The sequence below is a fragment of the Polyodon spathula genome, chromosome 19 (genome assembly GCF_017654505.1).
Source record: "Polyodon spathula isolate WHYD16114869_AA chromosome 19, ASM1765450v1, whole genome shotgun sequence".
NCBI classification, from domain to species: Eukaryota; Metazoa; Chordata; class Actinopteri; order Acipenseriformes; family Polyodontidae; genus Polyodon; species Polyodon spathula.
Window position 1 is genome coordinate 27166032 of NC_054552.1, and position 18478 is coordinate 27184509.

At 35.8% G+C, this 18478-nt stretch overlaps 2 protein-coding genes across 4 annotated transcripts in view; one reads left to right on the plus strand and one right to left on the minus strand.

Moving 5' to 3' along the window:
- Positions 1–11288, plus strand: part of LOC121294638 (dmX-like protein 2) — a 42246-nt gene extending 30958 nt beyond the window's left edge. For 2 of the 3 annotated variants that reach the window (XM_041218556.1, XM_041218557.1), the window contains exons 29-44: positions 189–370; positions 848–981; positions 1115–1200; positions 1468–1669; positions 3475–3592; positions 4700–4765; positions 5216–5302; positions 5392–5513; positions 5694–5832; positions 6016–6076; positions 6210–6337; positions 6922–6999; positions 7284–7375; positions 7613–7665; positions 8022–8239; positions 9292–11288. In XM_041218556.1, the coding sequence (XP_041074490.1) occupies positions 189–370; positions 848–981; positions 1115–1200; positions 1468–1669; positions 3475–3592; positions 4700–4765; positions 5216–5302; positions 5392–5513; positions 5694–5832; positions 6016–6076; positions 6210–6337; positions 6922–6999; positions 7284–7375; positions 7613–7665; positions 8022–8239; positions 9292–9501 (1976 nt within the window). In that variant the 3' untranslated portion in view covers positions 9502–11288. The remainder of the gene's footprint in view (positions 1–188; positions 371–847; positions 982–1114; positions 1201–1467; positions 1670–3474; positions 3593–4699; positions 4766–5215; positions 5303–5391; positions 5514–5693; positions 5833–6015; positions 6077–6209; positions 6338–6921; positions 7000–7283; positions 7376–7612; positions 7666–8021; positions 8240–9291) is intronic. The other variant, XM_041218558.1, reaches the window with a different exon arrangement.
- A 96-nt stretch (positions 11289–11384) lies between these two features.
- LOC121294640 (gliomedin-like) lies at positions 11385–18478 on the minus strand. The gene is made up of 11 exons (XM_041218559.1): positions 18005–18478; positions 17008–17059; positions 16285–16302; positions 15937–16026; positions 14477–14602; positions 14204–14350; positions 13474–13587; positions 12923–13003; positions 12707–12829; positions 12257–12410; positions 11385–12039 (listed from the first exon to the last, which is right to left on the minus strand). The coding sequence occupies exons 1-11, from the start codon at positions 18329–18331 to the stop codon at positions 11574–11576; spliced, it is 1698 nt and encodes a 565-aa protein (XP_041074493.1). The 5' UTR covers positions 18332–18478; the 3' UTR covers positions 11385–11573.

Below are 18478 nucleotides of genomic sequence, written 5' to 3' on the forward strand. Positions count from 1 at the left end.
TTGAGTTTTGTATCTGATCACTTTATATTAAATTTGTATTAAACATTGTGACAGGTAAATAAACATTTTAGGTCATAGACAAAATGCACTGTACATTTTAAAAGTGTATGCGTATACATGGAATATTATTTCTATTCAAGTTTTTATATTTTTTTATTTTACTGGCTTTGTGTTTCTTTCTCTTCCAGCTCCTCCTGCTCGCACAGAAGAAATTGATAAGCATCGTCGTAGATTCAATATGAGAATGCTAGTGCCTGGCAGGCCAGTGAAAGAAACTGTGGTTCCTCCACCTGTACCTGCAGAGAGGCCAACCTACAAAGAGAAGTTTGTCCCCCCAGAACTCAGCATGTGGGATTACTTTGTAGCAAAAGTAGGAACCACTTGTTTTACTTTTAAATGTTAGGTATTTATCATTTAAACAAAGATGCTTTTCCTAATAATGTCTATGCATCTATCTGTTTAGCAGATCCAAGAAGCCCAATGACTGTTAAACTTATATTTATAAAATCTCTTGAACATTGCCTACATGCTGATTGGCTGCTGACATTCCCTGTCCCATATGGTTTAAAAGATTACAACCAATGATTCAGACCTTAATGTTCTATGTCCACAATGATCCATGTTATAAGCACAATAACACACTTGAATCAAGGCTGCATTTCGTGCCACAACAAACCTAAGGCATGGGCTGTACAGTATCAGTACAGCCCGCACCTGCTTCTGTGTTACTGGTCACACAGATGATTTTAGCATCATGTTTGCAATGAGAAGTATTTTTTGTAACTTTCATGGTGTCTACCAGCTGCTGTTACATCTCCACTCACACACATTCTGGTTTTCTTTGTAGCCATTTCTTCCTCTTTCTGATAGTGGTGCTTTGTATGATTCCGATGAAAGTCTTCCAAGCGATGATGAGGATGATGATGATGCTTTCCTTTCCGACACTCAAATAACGGAGCACTTGGATCCTAATTCATACAGGTTATCTGTTGTACCAGTGCCTTTCTATGTAGTGAGATTGCTGATAAATGGATGAAACCTAATTTGATTTTAAATTCTATTCATTCTAAAATAATTTCAGCTAGAATTCTCATGTCATATGCGTTTTCCACAGTTGGGCACTGTTGCGATTAGTACTGGTCAAGCTGGCTCTACACAATGTGAAGAATTTCTTTCCTGTTGCAGGACTGGAGTTTTCAGGTACTGTACCTTTCCACATTTGCCTTTTCTGCAGGTATAGACAAAATGTATTTCCCTCACAAATATTTTGCTATTTGTTGATCAAGTGACATGAGTAATTTAGTTCCCTGGACCAAGTTTAATAAAAATCCATTTACCATTAAGTTTTTTTCTGAATTTTTTGTTATGTTGTATAAAGTTGTAGGTCTGTTAATGTAGGATATGACCGATACCCATAGTAGACTAATCTATGCGTCAGGTTTTGAAAAGGTACCTCTTTTATTTTAGAACTTCCTGTAACCTCACCTTTGGGCAATGGTGTTATAAAAACTTTGGAAAACTGGGAGCAGATTCTTCTTGAAAAAATTAACAAGTTTGACGGCCCTCCGCCAAATTACATAAACACCTATCCAAGTGACGTCAGTTCTGGAGGGGGACCAGCGATACTAAGACACAAAGCCATGCTTGAACCAGACAACACCCCTTTCAAGTTAGTTGTGATAAAAATGGTAGTGTTTTAAAATGTGTTCTTTTAAGGCATGTTTTTCCTATACAAATCTCTAAATACATATTGTGTATTTTAATGATTTCTAATTGTTATTTCGTGATGTCTAAACTTGTACTTTCTAGAACTGTAGCTCTGAAATGTTCCCTCATACTTTCGAATATTATAATGAATACATACAGTGACTTTTTTCACATTTTGTTGTGTCAGTGCCTCAGAGTTTCATTCATTAAAATGAGGATTTTTTTCCACTTATCTACACACCATACTCCACACTGTTAAGGGGAAAAAACTGAAAAATCATAATTGAATAAGTCTCCACCCCCTGAGTTAATACTTGGTGGAAGCACCTTTGGCAGTAATTACAGCTGTGAGTCTGTTGGGATAGGTCTCTACCACCTTTGCACACCTAGATTTGGGATTGTTTGACCATTCTTCTTTACAAAACTGTTCAAGCTCTGTCAAGTTCCTTGGGGAGCGTTGATGGACAGCAACCTTCAAGTCATGCCACAAATTTTCGATTGAATTTAGTTGGGGCTCTGACTGGGTCACTCAAGGACATTTATCTTTTTGTTCCTTAGCTACTCCAGTGTAGCTTTGGCTGTGTGCTCTGGGTTGTTGTCATGCTGAAAGGTGAACTTCTGTCCCAGTTTCAGCTTTCTTGCAGAGGGCAGCAGGTTTTCCTCAAGGACTTCTCTGTACTTTGCTCCATTCATTTTCCCTTCTATCCTGACAAGTGCCCCAGTCCCTGCCGATGAGAAACACCCCCATAACGTGATAATGCCACCACCATGCCTCACAGTATGGATGGTGTTTTTTGGGTGATGCGCTGTGTTGGGTTTCCGCCAAACATAACGCTTTGCATTTAGACTAAAAAGTTCCATTTTAGTTTTGTCAGACCACAAAACTTTTTGCCACATGGCTACAGAATCTCCTGAGTGTTTTTTTTTGCATACTTCAAACGAGATTCAAGGTGGGCTTTCTTGAGTAATGGCTTCCTTCTTGCCACCCTACCATACAGGCCAGATTTGTGGAGTGCTTGGGGTATTGTTGTCACATGCACACTTTGACCAGTCTTGGACAAAAAAGCCTGTAGCTCTTGCAGAGTTGCCATTGGTCTCTTGGTAGCTTCTCTGATCAGTCTCCTTGCTGGGTCATCCAGTTTGGGTGGATAGCCTGATCTAGGCAGGGTCTTGGTGGTGCCATACACCTTCCACTTCTTAATAATCATCTTGACCGTGCTCCAAGGGATATGTAAGGCCTTTGATATTTTTTTATACCCATCCCCTGATCTGTGCCTTTCAAGAACTTTGTCCCGGAGTTCTTTTGGAAGCGCTTTGGTGCTCATACCTACAGGAACTGCTGAATTTATCCTGAAATCACTACAATTTAACACAGAGGCCACTCAACTTGTGTGATTTTGAAGGCGATTGGTTACACATGAGCTAATTTAGGATTGCTATTACAAGGGGGGTGGACACTTATCCAACCAGGCTATTTCAGTTTTTATTGTTAGTTAATTTTATACAAATTTCTAGAAAAAAAATTTTCACTTGGAAGTTGTGGGATAGGACGTGTAGATAAAAGAATAAAAATAAATAAATAAATTTGCATTTTAATTCCAGGCTATAAGGCAACAAAAAGTGAAAAATTTGAAAGGGGGTGTAGACTTTCTATAGGCACTGTATATTACAATAGTTTAGGATTCTTATATTCAGTCAGTGGAAAGCTGAAAGTTGCAACAATGCATACATTATTGCCTCGTTAAACATGTGCAATTGTTTTCCTAGGGCTAAGCATTATTTAGCTTTTCCTGTTAAACGGCTGTGGCATTTCCTTGTGAAACAAGACGTTCTTCAAGACACACTTATTCGCTACATTTTCACCAGAAAGAGGAAGCAGAGTGAGGTAAATGTGGCGTCAAAGAAAAAAAAAAACAGTTTTTCATATTTTTATTTTTACTTGTTTTCATTTCCTGAATAACCTCTTATAAGAAGACCTTGTGGTAATTTTATTTGGATCTTTATAGAAGTGATCAGGCAACTGTATTCAAATTTAAATATTCAGTATTGTTTCAAATTTAAGATGGCTTCGAATTTAATGCGGCGCAAATTACTTTTTTATTTTGTGGTATTGCTTGGCATGACAGGAAACACCAGGGTCTGATCAGCATTTCAGATCTGTGCAACCTTGTGCTGTTTGTTAGAACAGAGCCTAATAACGAAACGCTGAAATTGTAATCCCAGAAGCTAATGACGCTTCTTTGAAACTGGCTGCCAGTATGTCATGGATGATTCGAGATCGGGCAGTAATGTATTTTGTTTGTCTTTTCACGGCAGCGAGTCACACTTCTGTTTGTGTACTCAGGCCTTTATATCTTTTGTTGGTAATTTTAGTAATAAATTAATCACTGTACTTAAAATTAAGATGCAGGCCTTTTTTTTTTTTTTTAAGAAGAAAAAATTGTTTAAAAAGTGCATCTCAAATTCAAAGAAATACGGTAGTTTTTATTTTTCCAATTTTGTAAAGTTACTATTCTAATGTGTTTTATACAGTGAATGAATTCTCACCTTAATCGAGGAAAAAAAAAACCTGATTTAATCTTTTCATGGACAGATGGTATCAGAGTTGACTTGTTTTGATCTTGTAAAAAAACAAAAACAAAAACAAAAAAAAACAACATCTGTAAGCACCTATGTGTTTATGCTATGCATATATGTGCACATGCATACACACACATACTTTGATACTGAGATAAAGGTAAGTGATGTAGATTCACATCATCATATGGCAATATATTACATGTATTCCATGGCTGTGAGCAAATACTACAAAGCCACATGTAACGATTCAGAAAACTGAAATATCCACCGCTAAGAATTCACCTCTGTTAAGTTTATATTATAACGTATTGCCCATATGTGTGCCTCTTATGCAGCCTGGAATCCTTTTCATTTTCATGTTTTGTTTTTGTGCATGTGTTTTGTGTTGTGACTTGTGTGCTGTATTGTGTAGTCATTAGAAGACCATGTGGACCAACTCAAACAAAACTGCATAGCAGAAGATCACAAAACCTGCAAGGTAGTAATCCTTTGCCCAGACCCTCACCTTAAGCAGCTGCCTGATGTTCAATAGCTTTCGCTGGCTTGATCATTAGTATAAAATAACAGTGCAAATTCATCACTTCTATTAACAGAGTGGGAAACTTTCTTTAATAAAAAACATATACTACACTGATATGTAGCTTGTTATTGGCAAATCGGTTGGGTAACACAGAGACTAAAATTAAAAGCATGCTGCTTCTTTTCACTTGCAAACTTCACTACACTGTGCATAATTGTTTGTCTTTGGATACAGTGATTGGCATGCATTTTTTGTTCCTACAGCACCTTATTTAATTAAAGATACTGAGTAGCTATTTTGCATGTTATGTATGTATTATTTTATTAGTACATATTTTTTCACTGTATTGTAATGGTAGTGGTGTAAATGTGTATAGATCTCTCAATAGCAGTGTTGTAATGCTTTTAGGTGGAGGCGGACCTTGGTTATCCAGGTGGAAAAGCTAAAGTCATTCACAAGGAATCAGATATTATAATGGCCTTTGCAGTCAATAAGGTATATATATTTTTATAATGGACTACATTATCAGTGTTCTGAAAGTCTCTGGTCTATCAGTAATGAAATGCCTTGCTTTTTCTTTACAGGCCAGTAATAATGAAATTGTGCTAGCATCTACACATGATGTGCAGGAAATTGATGTCTCTACTCTTTTAGCTGCACAACCATACACCTGGATTGGAGAGGAGTTTGACAAAGAGTCCAGAAGGTACCCATGGTCCTGTTTCAATTATCTAAATAACTCTATATTAAGCTCTATTCTGTAGTTACCTTTTTGACCCACTTAATACATTAAAATCAGAAATGGCAAGAGGTCTGCAAAGTGTCTTTCATAATTTTGTAGATATAAAGCAATTCAAAGTACAATACTAGCTCATATTTTATACAGCTCCGATGATCTTGATCATCGCTCCTCCCATACAAACATTGCCCAGGCAAGTGCACCTCCATTTGCACCCAGTCAAATCCCTGCGTCTGCATCGATGCCCTGGTTAGGCAGCGGGCAAACAAGCACAGGCGCTAATGTGGTATGTAAATACTTCATTGTCTTTTATTTTTGTGTACTATATGCAAAGATTTGCATTTGTTTACAGAAGTGTTTTCAAAGCCCCTGCTTTTGAAATTTAAGTTTTATTTCTGTAACATTATACATTGTGTATTCATTAATAAAACATAATTTTAGTAAGACACTATGTATTCTTAAATTGCAGATCATGAAAAGAAATTTGAATAATGTGAAAAGAATGACATCACATCCAGTTTACCAGTACTGTACGTATGCAATATCAATAAGTGCATAAGGCTTTAATTATTCTCCTGTTTATAGATTTTAAAATGGCTACCAATTGGGTCCTGTTTTAATATTAGAAAAACTGTTTTTTTTCCTTCCCACTTTTTAAATTAGATTTAACTGGAGCCCAGGATGGAAGTGTACGGATGTTTGAGTGGGGTCGTCCACAGCAACTTGCATGTTTTCGCCAAGCTGGCAATGCAAGGGTTACACGATTGTACTTCAATTCCCAAGGCAACAAGGTAATTTCTTAACATTCATTGTGAACTTCACTTCATTTAATACCTTTTGAAATGAAAAAAATACAGTAATGAAATTATTTAATAAATCGAAGTCAAAATGAATGAACTATACATGTCATTTGTCCTGTTAAATTGCATGCCTTTGGTAGTTTCCTGTTTGCAGTATGCTGTGTAAAGGAAGCTGGAACATCCAGTCCTTATGCTACCTGATTCTTCTGGGGGGGGGGGGGGAAGAGTTAATGTGGAAACAAATAGGCCATCAAGGAAATTTAGTTTCATTCCATTTGTGTATAAACTGATGTAATCTACATTTGACACTCATGCCTATTATTGTTAAGAGTGGAGGAAATTAAGACTTTCTTGTACTGAAAGTTGCCTTTGTGTGTCTTTCCTTTTCATCTTAATGGAGTGCAGTTTTATTTCATTTGTTTGATTAAATAGAGGAATTTTTTTCATTTACTTTTTAAACTTGATTAAAATGGTGGCCAAAGTATTCAATTACAATTAAACCTGATTTTAGTACTAGAACATGTTTTTGTTTAGTTTTCTGTTTAGGTTTTCAACTTACTTACTTTTTTCTGTAGTGTGGGGTTGCGGACGGAGAAGGGTTTTTGAGCCTTTGGCAAGTTAACCAAACTGCATCAAATCCAAAACCTTATTTGGTAAGTAATCTAAAGAAGACTTGCAGTTACAATTTATTATTTTAAATCTGGTTTTATTGCTGTTACATACACCACAAATAACCTTTATTGTCTAATTACATTAGCTTGTTTTGTGAAAAGTTCATGTCTGACTGTTAGTTACAAACAAATGTTGGTAATTTCATGCCCTCTTTTTTATTTATTTACTTCAACTAAAGTGCTTGAACATAAATAATTAAAAGCTTTAGCACCAATGTTTAGCAGCCGCCTTGATCTTAATTTCAGTTGTGTTTATTCCAATATAGAGCTGGCAGTGTCACAGTAAAGCCACAAGTGACTTTGCCTTCCTCACCTCCTCAAGCCTCATAGCCACAACCGGACAATCCAATGATAACAGGTATTTATTTCTGTTGAAGTTGATGCATCAACTTTAAATCAATTATATACATTGCAGATAAAAAGGTTTTGCTGTATATTCATTAACAAGATAAGGCAACAACCAATTAAAAGTACTATTTTTGGAGTAAGTACATTCATATTTGAATTTTGTTAACTGCTCCATAGATATGACTGTAAACCAATAACATTTTTGGTTTTAGGTCTGGTAATGCGTGTTTGCTTTTCTCCTTTACAGAAATGTGTGTTTATGGGATACTCTAGTTTCACCAAATAATAGTCTGGTACATGGTAAGTACGTTGTTTAAAATATGAATATATATTTCCCCTGTATAGATCATTGAGCAACACCTATTGTTTTTAGTTTAACAGAAGCTAAAGGAACAATTACTCAATCGTTGGTTTAATGGAGCAGTTTTTTGAGCATTCAGACTCTAAATGAGCCTGTATTCTGCAAATCTACTCTGCTTTAATATAACCCAAGATACAAGGTCTACCTACCGGTATATACTTACAGCGAATGCAAATATACTGCAAGGGGGGCATGTATTTTTTATATAAATAGATTAAACCTTGCCGTCAGAAGATACTGTTGGTAAATGGTGTGTGCAAAGTGATTCTCACTGAATGTGTGTTTGTTTCTTTAGCTTTCCCTTGTCACGACAATGGGGCCACAGTTCTTCAGTATGCACCCAGGCAACAGCTCGTCATCTCTGGAGGCAGGAAAGGCTTCATCTGCATTTTTGACATCAGACAGAGACAGCTGCTTCACACCTTTCAAGCACATGATTCTGCTGTTAAAGCTCTCGCAATGGACTCCACTGAGGACTACTTTATCACTGGCTCCGCAGAAGGAAACATGAAGGTAAAGCAGCAAAACATTAATTTATTTATTAAATCATTGTAAAATAGTATTATGTTGCAATTATATTTACATCTCATTGTCAGGTGGTGGTGCATGTGTGGATTAGCAGTGTGATTCAGTGAATGTAATATGTACAGCTATAGCCAAGAGTTTTGCATCACCTAGGATTTAGGATTGTGAATAAAAAAAATAATAATTATATGATATAAAAACAGTAAAATGATATTGCAAAAGTCTGCTGAAAGCCATAATACTATTACAATATTTTGAAATGTCACACTTTTCAATTTGTCCTTTTTTCGTTTAGTATATGGGAAAACTACAAAGCAGTATGTAATTCAATATGTTTATGTAATATTATTCAGTTAGCTTTCATTCGACTTTATGAAGTAAAATGTGTTAATTTTATAGGGTGATGCAACACTTTTGGCCACAGCTGAATATGGCAGTCTGGAATTTAATTTAGAAAAAAATCGTTACAGAATAACAAAATATTTGTTATTTAGCTGTTACTCCTCTGTTATGCATGAAACTTCATTATTTTAAAGTGGTTGTTTTTTGTGTAATATGTTTTTTTTTTAGTTTTTTTTTTTTTTTTTTTAATTGGCTCCAAGTTTTAACAACTAAAGTACATGGGATCAGTTTTGTGTGAACCCTAGTCAAAATCGTCATTCAGAAACGTAAGTAGTGGTAAAGAGGCATTGTTATCTGTGGATTATAGTGTTCAAACGTGTTTTCTTTTCTGTTGTAAAAAAATAGGTATTAATAATGTTTTGCATTAACGCAGATTTTTATATATTTATTTGTTGGGAGTGTTTTACAACACAAGCCAAATGTAACAGAATACAGACAAAATGTGTAATTGAAGTACATCATTGCAACATGAGGCTTAACCAGTTGTCCAGCTTCTTTTGCTCCACGTTGTGTACCTTAAATAAACTGTCACCAGGTTGCATTCTGTACATATATTTTCAGTCCACTAAAATAATACTAGTAAAACCAGTTTGGGCAAGATCATGCACATACTTTTTTTTTCTATATTTCGTTGACAGGTGTGGAAATTAACAGGCCATGGGTTGATTTATTCATTTACACATGAACATGCCAAGCAGTCCATATTCAGAAACATTGGTGCTGGGGTCGTGAAAATTGAAACTGGGCCAGGAAATCGCATCTTTACATGTGGAGCAGATGGAACTCTGAAAATGAGGGTTTTGCCTGACCGCTACAATGTACCTGCTAGTATATTTGACATCCTGTAAGTCTGAGTAAATCATAAATTAGCATACAGACCGTCCAAATTCTTAGGCTGTTGATTGTTATAAAAGTTAAGCTCACAGCAAGTATTCGCAGAGCTTACAAAAGATAACTAAAAAGGCATTTATCCTTGAAAAAAACATTTGTTCCAGAATCCCTTGTGAACTGTATTCATGGGAGAGTTATGCATGTACTGTATTTGTAAAAGCGGTGAACTACAGGTCAGTGGTAGTGCTGTAAAAGTACTTGAAGCAAAAGTCTAAAAGTGTGCATCTGTTGTATTTTGTGCTCACAGCTGAAACTCTTGGCTTCTGCTGCAAACACTGTGGTTCTAGATTTATGGTCAGTCAGTGATTTCCGGTGTGAATTGTTTTAATGGATCTGCATTTTGTTTCTGCTGCTTAAATGACAACAGGCCCTTTATGCCTGTTGGTAAAAATGAAGGTTTTGGTGAAAGGGGATTTATGCTGTGTTTCAGCATGCTGTCCTGAAAACTGTTTTGAAAATGCTCATTAAAGTTTTGTTGCAAAACTCCAAACTGGGATATGATGTGATATAATATAGCCTATGTGTAATTTCTGTTTTGTTGGTTTGACAGTACTGTGGACAATTTAAATTGAGTAAAAGCACAGGAATGTTGAAATACTCAGAAACCACAATGTTTCATTCCTGTTCTGCGCATATAACTTTTTTTTTTTTTTTGCATACTGCTGTCCTGTTTTTTTTTTAATGATTGTCTTTACATTAGGAATGTCAGGTGTATTACATAGCAGACAGAGCCATAACACTTACGTTAGTGTTATTTTTTATGATTTAGTCATACGATTGTAACATTGCATTCAAATTTTGTGACTCTGCAAATAGGTCGAGATTTTAAAACATACAAAACAGTAAAGAAAACAAGTGTTAATTTACAAATGAATGTCTGGCTTTATCTGGCCAAGTAATACATAGTTTATTGAAATAGTTTTAATATATATAAATTATTACAACAACCTCTTGTACAAACATTAAAGCTTTTCTCATATTATTTGCCTGTAACATAGCAGCTGAAAGTTGTATTTTGGTTAAGTGTATGGTATTTATTAAAACACATTTGTGTTTCTAATACATTACTGGGAACCATGTCTAAGTATTTAAATGTTCTTAACCAGCAGTCCTTTTCCTATGTTCCGTCTTAATGTCTGTGTTGTATATTTATCTTTAGCATTTAATGCTCTGTTCATGAAGAGATTAAATCTGCAGAGTGTGAAGCCTCTGTGAAAGAATGGGTAGTTGTGCAATGTCAAGGTTTTACATTTGTAAGTTAAATTATTTTAATTTCATGAAAATACATTTTACCTGTAATTTGTTTTACATATGTACACAAAGTTTAGAAGATTAAATCATTTATCTTATACATTGTGCTGGTAGACTATTGTAAAGTCTGCTTTGTTCAATGTTCAAGGATGTAAGAACTTTTTGACCTGTGTGGTTTTTTTTTTTTTATTTAATGTAACTAGAAGACAGAGCACAAGTCTCTCTATTCAGGCCCAATCTCCAACAATGTCATGCACCCCTAAACAACATTGATAATAGGCTTGTTGAAGGACTACATACATCAGATGGTGATTTAGAACAGGTATTCTGTACGGTATATAAAAATGGTAAGTATTTGTTACAAAATTGTAATACGATACATACAAATCTTACAGTATCTCTGATGCAAATGTATAGCATGCGGCAACATACACATTCATTATTTATACTAGTTGTGTACAGCTTATTAAAAAAAATTAATTAAAAAAAAAAAGCAGCATTTGACACAGTTAATTTTAGAAAAGCTGGTCATACAGTCTGTAATAAGAAAACTGGTTTAGTCCTTGTAGCAAGCCACCTCCTTTGAGTATAACGGGTAAAAACAATTACTTATACTCAATTACTATGATAATCATTTTAAAATAAATAAATACAAATAAAATGGCCACTGCTGAACTTTTAAATTGACATGTTTATGCACAAAATGTAATAGTCAACTGGATTGTAAAACTGACATTCAAAAACAGTACTTGAAATGCATAAAATGGACAATTGTGTCTTATTCATCGGAGAGAAAATGTACATGACATTTGGTTATAAAGCCATTGTCCCATGTATACAGATGACGATCCTTTGGATTATATGACAACATTGCCAACACACCGTTTGATGATCTTAATTCAAAACTGGCATTCAGAGGCTTCTTTTTCAATAAATCAAAAGCAAAAGTTACTTTTATATCCTTTGTATCGGTAACATAAAGGACTCCACATGCAACGAAAGCATTGCCAGCCTTTGATCTGGGATAGGTGGTGTTCATATGCTGGGTAACAGAAAATGTTTTTTCAGCCAGTTGAGCTACCATAATACTGTCATCAATGCTTGAAGCATAGATGATCCACAGTCCATTTTCATCCACTGCCACATTGAAATATGTCTTGGAATTCTGGAAGAGATAGCTGAGATTGCGGTGTAGGGCATTCTCAATAGTAATTTTTTTTATTGTTGCGGTTTCAAAATCATATCTGTAAAAATAAACATTGACGATCATTAAAGAATCTTTGGAAAAACATTGGCACTGTGTAACGTGTCAAAGTGAGAAACGAAAGATGCCAGATAAAAATCAATTCTTACATTTTTTTGAGATTAGGTTAAAATACTCCCATCTGCATTCCTAAATGAAGTCATAAACAATTTTATTAAAAAAAAAACAAAACAAACATTACAACGTTGAGCACTTACTTTGCAATCTTGGATGTGCCGGCAACATGAAAATACAGAGATCCGTTGTGAACGACGTGACCACAGCCCTGGAAGACAGCTCTTCTAAAGTCGATAACTTTGACATTGCCATTCTGGAAAGATGCTAAGTTATGATATTCTTTTAACGTCCGACCTAAAAGCAGACATATAATGTGTAACATTAGGTAACAAAAAGAGTTGTCACAACGATAACTAAAAAAAAAAAGTGTTCATATCTACATTAGAAATATTCATGATTGCCACGGTCAGCTAACTGATAGGGTACAGTCATAGAATTATCTATTTAAATTGGTTGCTGGATTTAAAAAAAAAAAAAAAAAAAAAAAAAGTACACAGAAATCTTACAATTCAACTTAAATTGTGAAGTGTGTTTAAATTAAAATGATTCCTGTGGGGTTTACATAAGGAATGAAAATGTCAGAAACATACCTGAAAAATGCTCAGCAACCCAGATATGTTCATCATTCCTTGATGTATCCTGCATCCAAGTCCCAAATGTAGTTTCCATTTTTGTTACATTTAAAGTGCAGTTTACAGATTTAATGATGCATTCTGTTAATAAAAAAATGCTGTACTTATACTGTAGTTCAACATCAACTGGAATATTGTCAAAGTAAAAACATTAAAAAAAAAACACATTTATACCAGCTTTCTTTAACAGGTGTCCTTTGACTTTAGTTAAATCTTTTTCAGCCAAGGTATCATCATTTGGTACAGCATCCGTCACTGTTCAAAAAGAATAGAAATTGTAACTACTACACGCCCGCAAGATGAAATCGAGTAGTAGTCTCCACACATCCATAACTTGTGAGTTATGTCTTGTTTTAATGAACAGTTTTCAGAAATATCAAAACTATTCTTTTAACATGCATGTACAGTAACTCGTGAGTCAAGGGTTTGACACAGGTGAAAGTACAGTATAGTGAATGTTTGTTACAGCTTCTTTGGGAGTTTTGTTGTGTAGTTAAGATGTTTGTTTAGATCAAGTGTGAAAAGAGATGTTTCTTCTGCTCCTTTATGTAACCTTTAAATACCACCCTGCACTTTAATAAATAATAATTCAAAAGAAAGTACAGTTCCTTCACAAACGACGTCAAACTACTTCTGCATTATCTTTATATGGGATTCCAAGCAGACCATCCAAGCGCCCTTCAGAGCCCCTACATCTGGTTTCCAGTTATGTTTTCCATACATACCAATGCTGTTTTGCCGAGCCCTTGCTTTGTGGCCTTTGTTCTGTGGGGCTCCGGGGGGTCCAGGGGGCCCAGGTGGGCCAGGAGGACCTGCTGGACCTTCTGGACCTTGAGGTGCTTCAATCCAAATGCAGATAACAGAATTAGCAGAAATGCAATACAGCATACTGCAAGTAGTCACATTTACACTGACTGCTCAGGGTGTTCACAAAATGATTTACCGCTATGGAAGACCTCAGCAGACATTAACACTGTACGCACTTTCTATTTTTTTTTTCTTTCTTACAGGTGCTGTTTGTAGGTAAAGGTGTTTAAGTTGCATAGTTTAAAAGCACAAGAGACAAGGTACACCTGCATTTTTTCTTTTTAAGACCTGTCAGAGCTGATTGTTCGTAGGCATATTGGTGTTGTTCTGTGCACTGTAGTCACATAGGTAATGTGTTGTACAATGAAACACGGATTCGTCTAATTTGCTTCCCCACCTCATTTCTACATTATCATTCTTTGGGGGTCTTTAAAATCATTTTTTACTGTAATAAATAAAAAAAATCCTAAACAAACATAACAGGATATTTAAACAGGTAAGGAACACCATAGCAAAATATGTAGTCTGTTACAAAAACAAGTCCTAAGTGAAGTGCTGTTCTAAACCCCTCTGACTGGATTGAATTCAGGCTTCACACACATATCCACGTTGTGGTCATGTTTAGCAACCTCTAGTTCAGCATCTTACCTTCCATTATGACCTCATTGAAGGACTCCCCATTTTCACCCTTTGGTCCTGGTTCCCCGTTTATGCCTGGCAATCCAGGCATACCAGGAAAACCTTTTTCACCCATATCCCCCTTTTCTCCTGGCTCCCCTTTTTCACCTGGAGGACCTGAAATATGAAGCACATTTGAAATTGGATGGCACTAAATCTGTCGGACTGCACTGAACTCAACACCCCTTACCCCTCCTAGGGCTTACTGTTCCCAGTCACGTCTTGTGTCCAACTGTGTCTTACCGGTCATTATGGTCTCATTGCAGCACTCTCCTTTTTCACCCTTTGGTCCTGGCGCCCCCGTCTCGCCTGTAAAACCTATTTCACAATCTCCCTTCTCTCCTGGTGGTCCTGTCTCACCAGGAGGTCCTGAAATATTCAGCACATTTCAAATTATATTAGAAAACTGAATTAGTAAATTATCCAACTTTCAAAATGGCAAGAATGGACATTGTGGTTTCATTCAGGATATTTGGTGGATAGTATATTTTAGAAGAGCAGGTCAGATATATCTGGTCTATGTGGTCTACTGTGATTAAAGGCTTTTGTGAACATACAGTGAATTGTGCCAAAATATCATTAAGCTTGGTCTTAAAACTGGATCACACATCCAGAGCCTCAACCTGGACAGATACAAACCAGTAGAGAGATATAGATATATTTAAGCCACAATGTATTCCCTTATTCATTGTTCCATTGTGTTTCTGTTTATATACAGCTATGATAAATCACAGAGCAATGATGGTGGGCACTAGTCCTAAATAGCGTTCAAATATTCATTGATGCTTTTCTTTCTTTTTTCTCTAAGTCAGCATATGTATTAAACCTACACTCAAGAATAAGATTCTGTTTGACTAAACACACTTGGATAATTCCCCACTGCTTTCCCAGCTGTAGCAAGAAATTAGCACCCACGTAGAGAAAAAACAAATAACCCAGCCATTGAGCTTTTATCATAAAGTGAGTCCGAAACACAACATCATGAACATGAATTGTACACTTGTACGAGTAAATCAATAAGGCTGTGAACCAAACACTAACCAATAGGATGTAACTTTGTGTTTAAGGAACATTGTCCCATCTGATTCACACCTATTAATCCCATATTCCTAAACTGTATGGTCCAACAAACCTTTTAAAAATCACACTTTATATGTCAAAAGAAATACACACCTGTATACAAAACTTGCAAATAAAATGTCACCAAACCTTTGGCTTTAAATGACTGATGATGCATGTATTGAATTTAATAATTCTGCAGCATGGGTATTTGTAGTGGCTTTTTTAATGACTGTGCACCAGCCTGTAGCAGCTGCATTCCGGTTCTGTATAGTGGTTTTATTTCACACACTGACTGTAGCAACATATTCTAGATTCTAGTCAGCTCACTATCTCAGAAACCTCATCTAGATACAGAAATTATCTTTCGTTGTGTTATCTTATCATTTTATTACTAAACATTAGCAAAGGCATTTAAATTGAAGGGTTGTCAACATAGTTTTCAATTGCCCTTTGTCTGGGAGAAAGAAAAACAAAACAGTTTCTTTCAAGTTTACAATGATAAAGAACATTGTTTTCTCACCCACCATCCTGGCAGTAGCTTTTCAGCCATGGTCTGTGTACAGCAGGTGAAATTTGAGGGAGCGGTACTTGGCTCTGTTGCTGCTCAGATCATTAACATTGCCTCCCTCTGAATTGCATACCTTTCTTCCCTCGTTTCCCCTCGGCTCCTCGCAGGCCTGGTAGTCCTATTGATCCATTGTATCCAGGCATGCCATCAAGGCCAGGAGGTCCTGTAGAAGAGAACAAATACAAAAGCACTTGAGATTGGATTTGGATTACAAATATCTTGTGCACTGATTCTGTACAATAGCTTCTTTGTGCATGATAAACCAAAGGGGAAAAATATATTGATAGCAGTTGTACATTTTAAATTTAAACAATACCATTAGTTATTATTTCTGGTACAGTGTAAAAGTTACACAAGATATGCTATTTTATGGGGTTTTTTTTGTTTTGTTTTGTTTTTTTTAAATTTAAGTATTTCTTACCAGGCAGCCCAGGAGGTCCTATTAAAGAAAATACAACATAAATAACAGATTAGTTTTAGTGTCTTGCTCATGTGTGTCCATTTAAAAATAATCTTTTAAAATGCATGAGAAAGGTAGAGTTATCACTATACTATTCATTATCTATCATGAAGTATTCCAGTACATCACAGTAGCTCTATTTAGATGATGACAGTGTGCAAGTTCAGTGTGCCTTTTTATCATGATTTCAAGCAGGTCTGATAACGTTATACTATTACTGAATACCGGTATTAATTATTACATCCTCATTAGGCTTGTGACAGCACACTAAAACAAAGCACAGTGTCTTCATTGCACATGCTTCATCTATACTTCCTACATAAAACATCCAGTCCCTGCTATTCAGTTTCTGGCACGATACAAGATGGATGAAATGGCTCTACTTTCTTTTCTTTTTTGCTGTTGTCCCACCCCAGTAAAAATCTCCTTTTATTTTTTACTTTATTATAAAGCAATAAACATTTGTGTTAGATTTATAAATAATAATTAAGATATTGTTTATTAATGTAGTGTTTTGATGCAGCACTATAACACTATGGGTATACTGTTTTATCATAATCAACATCATCTTCTGTCTCATATTGTTCCCTTGCAACACATTAACAGAAGCATTCTGTATTGTTTATAACATATCCTTAAATGTGTCACCTATAGCTTTATGTTACTGTTCATTAGATACCATACCTGTTAAGCAAATTCCTTTTGTGCTATTACACAAATCCACCATCACTCGGACCTACAATGACATTAAAATTAGTGTGTCCTATTGCATAACAAGTAGAACATTAAAAACAAAATATTAATAATGGTGCAATATATACATTATATTATATACCTTATATGCATTACAAATGTTTTAGCATATACAGTTGCATACATTTTCTTGTGAACATCCACTTAAGATGAATTACTGAAAGGCCTTACTGATGATCTGTTTCTGAGCTCTGGGAGCAAAATAAAACATCAAAATACTCCACTTCTATATTCCCACGGAGAATACACAGTTGATAAATACCAGAAATCTGCTGACCATTAAGAAAATAAAAGAATAATCTGAATTTAAAGCCAGCAATTGGCTAAATGGATAGACATTTTTCTATGGTAAATCTAGTTAATTTAAGACGTTTTCTTCACAACTTTGCCAACAAAAACACATGAGTGCTGGTTAATTTCAGCTGTAAACTTTTTCCAAGATTTTCCACACCACCAGGCATCTTAAAAGCCTGTAACTTTAGTACAGCTCATGTTTATTTAATTACAGTGGAATAAGTGCATCAATAAGCTTCCTAAAATCTAAATCATGTTTTTATGCAAATACCAAAATCAAGTACATTTTTTTTTTTTTTTTACCTGGAGCATAAATAAGAGAATGAAGCCTTGAAAACAAAACAACAGCTCCTATTTGCAAAGCAATCAACTAATCTCCAGCTAATTTCTCTACTCTGGGACCAATGGAATGGTGACATTCTCTTCCTCATTAAGGTTTGAGTTCTAAAAAGGGGGCACATCAAAACTGCATGCAACAAAATAGTCGCATCTGAGGCTTAGCTCAGATCTGTTCTGCTGACAATATAGGATAGTGTATACTGGACACACAACTGGTCAGAAGGACAGGCATACACAACCAGTAAAGTAAATGACATTCTCCATCTGCTTATTGAAACACTGAAAAGAGGTTTACCGGCACCATGGAGTAGGTCATCATCATGAGCATCTCCTCGTTTTCCGTTCGGATGTGGGTCTTGCGCAGCTCCTGGCTCCTCTTGTTCCGGGAGGATTGGAGTGGTTCGGGTTCTGCTGTATCACGGGTTACCTCGGAGAGGAACTCCACCACAGAACTTTTAGAAAACTCATCCAGCCGAGTCGCCAACTCTCTCTGCTGAGCGGACAGAGTGTCGTGCTGCAAGACGAGAAACACAAGCCCAGCACAGTTCAGCACTGTGATAACAGAGACCCCTAGCAGGAACATCCTGACCTTCCAAGAACTGCTCCCGTTACTCACTTTCATTTTATTAATTTTTTTTAGCTTTTAGTAATTTATTGTAAGGAAGGCTTTAAAGCTGGTTAAAGAATCTGTCCAAACTTTTGAAGAAAAGAGAAAGTATTACACAAGCAACCAAGTGTAGTTTCACAATATCAGTGTTGTGTAAGCCCA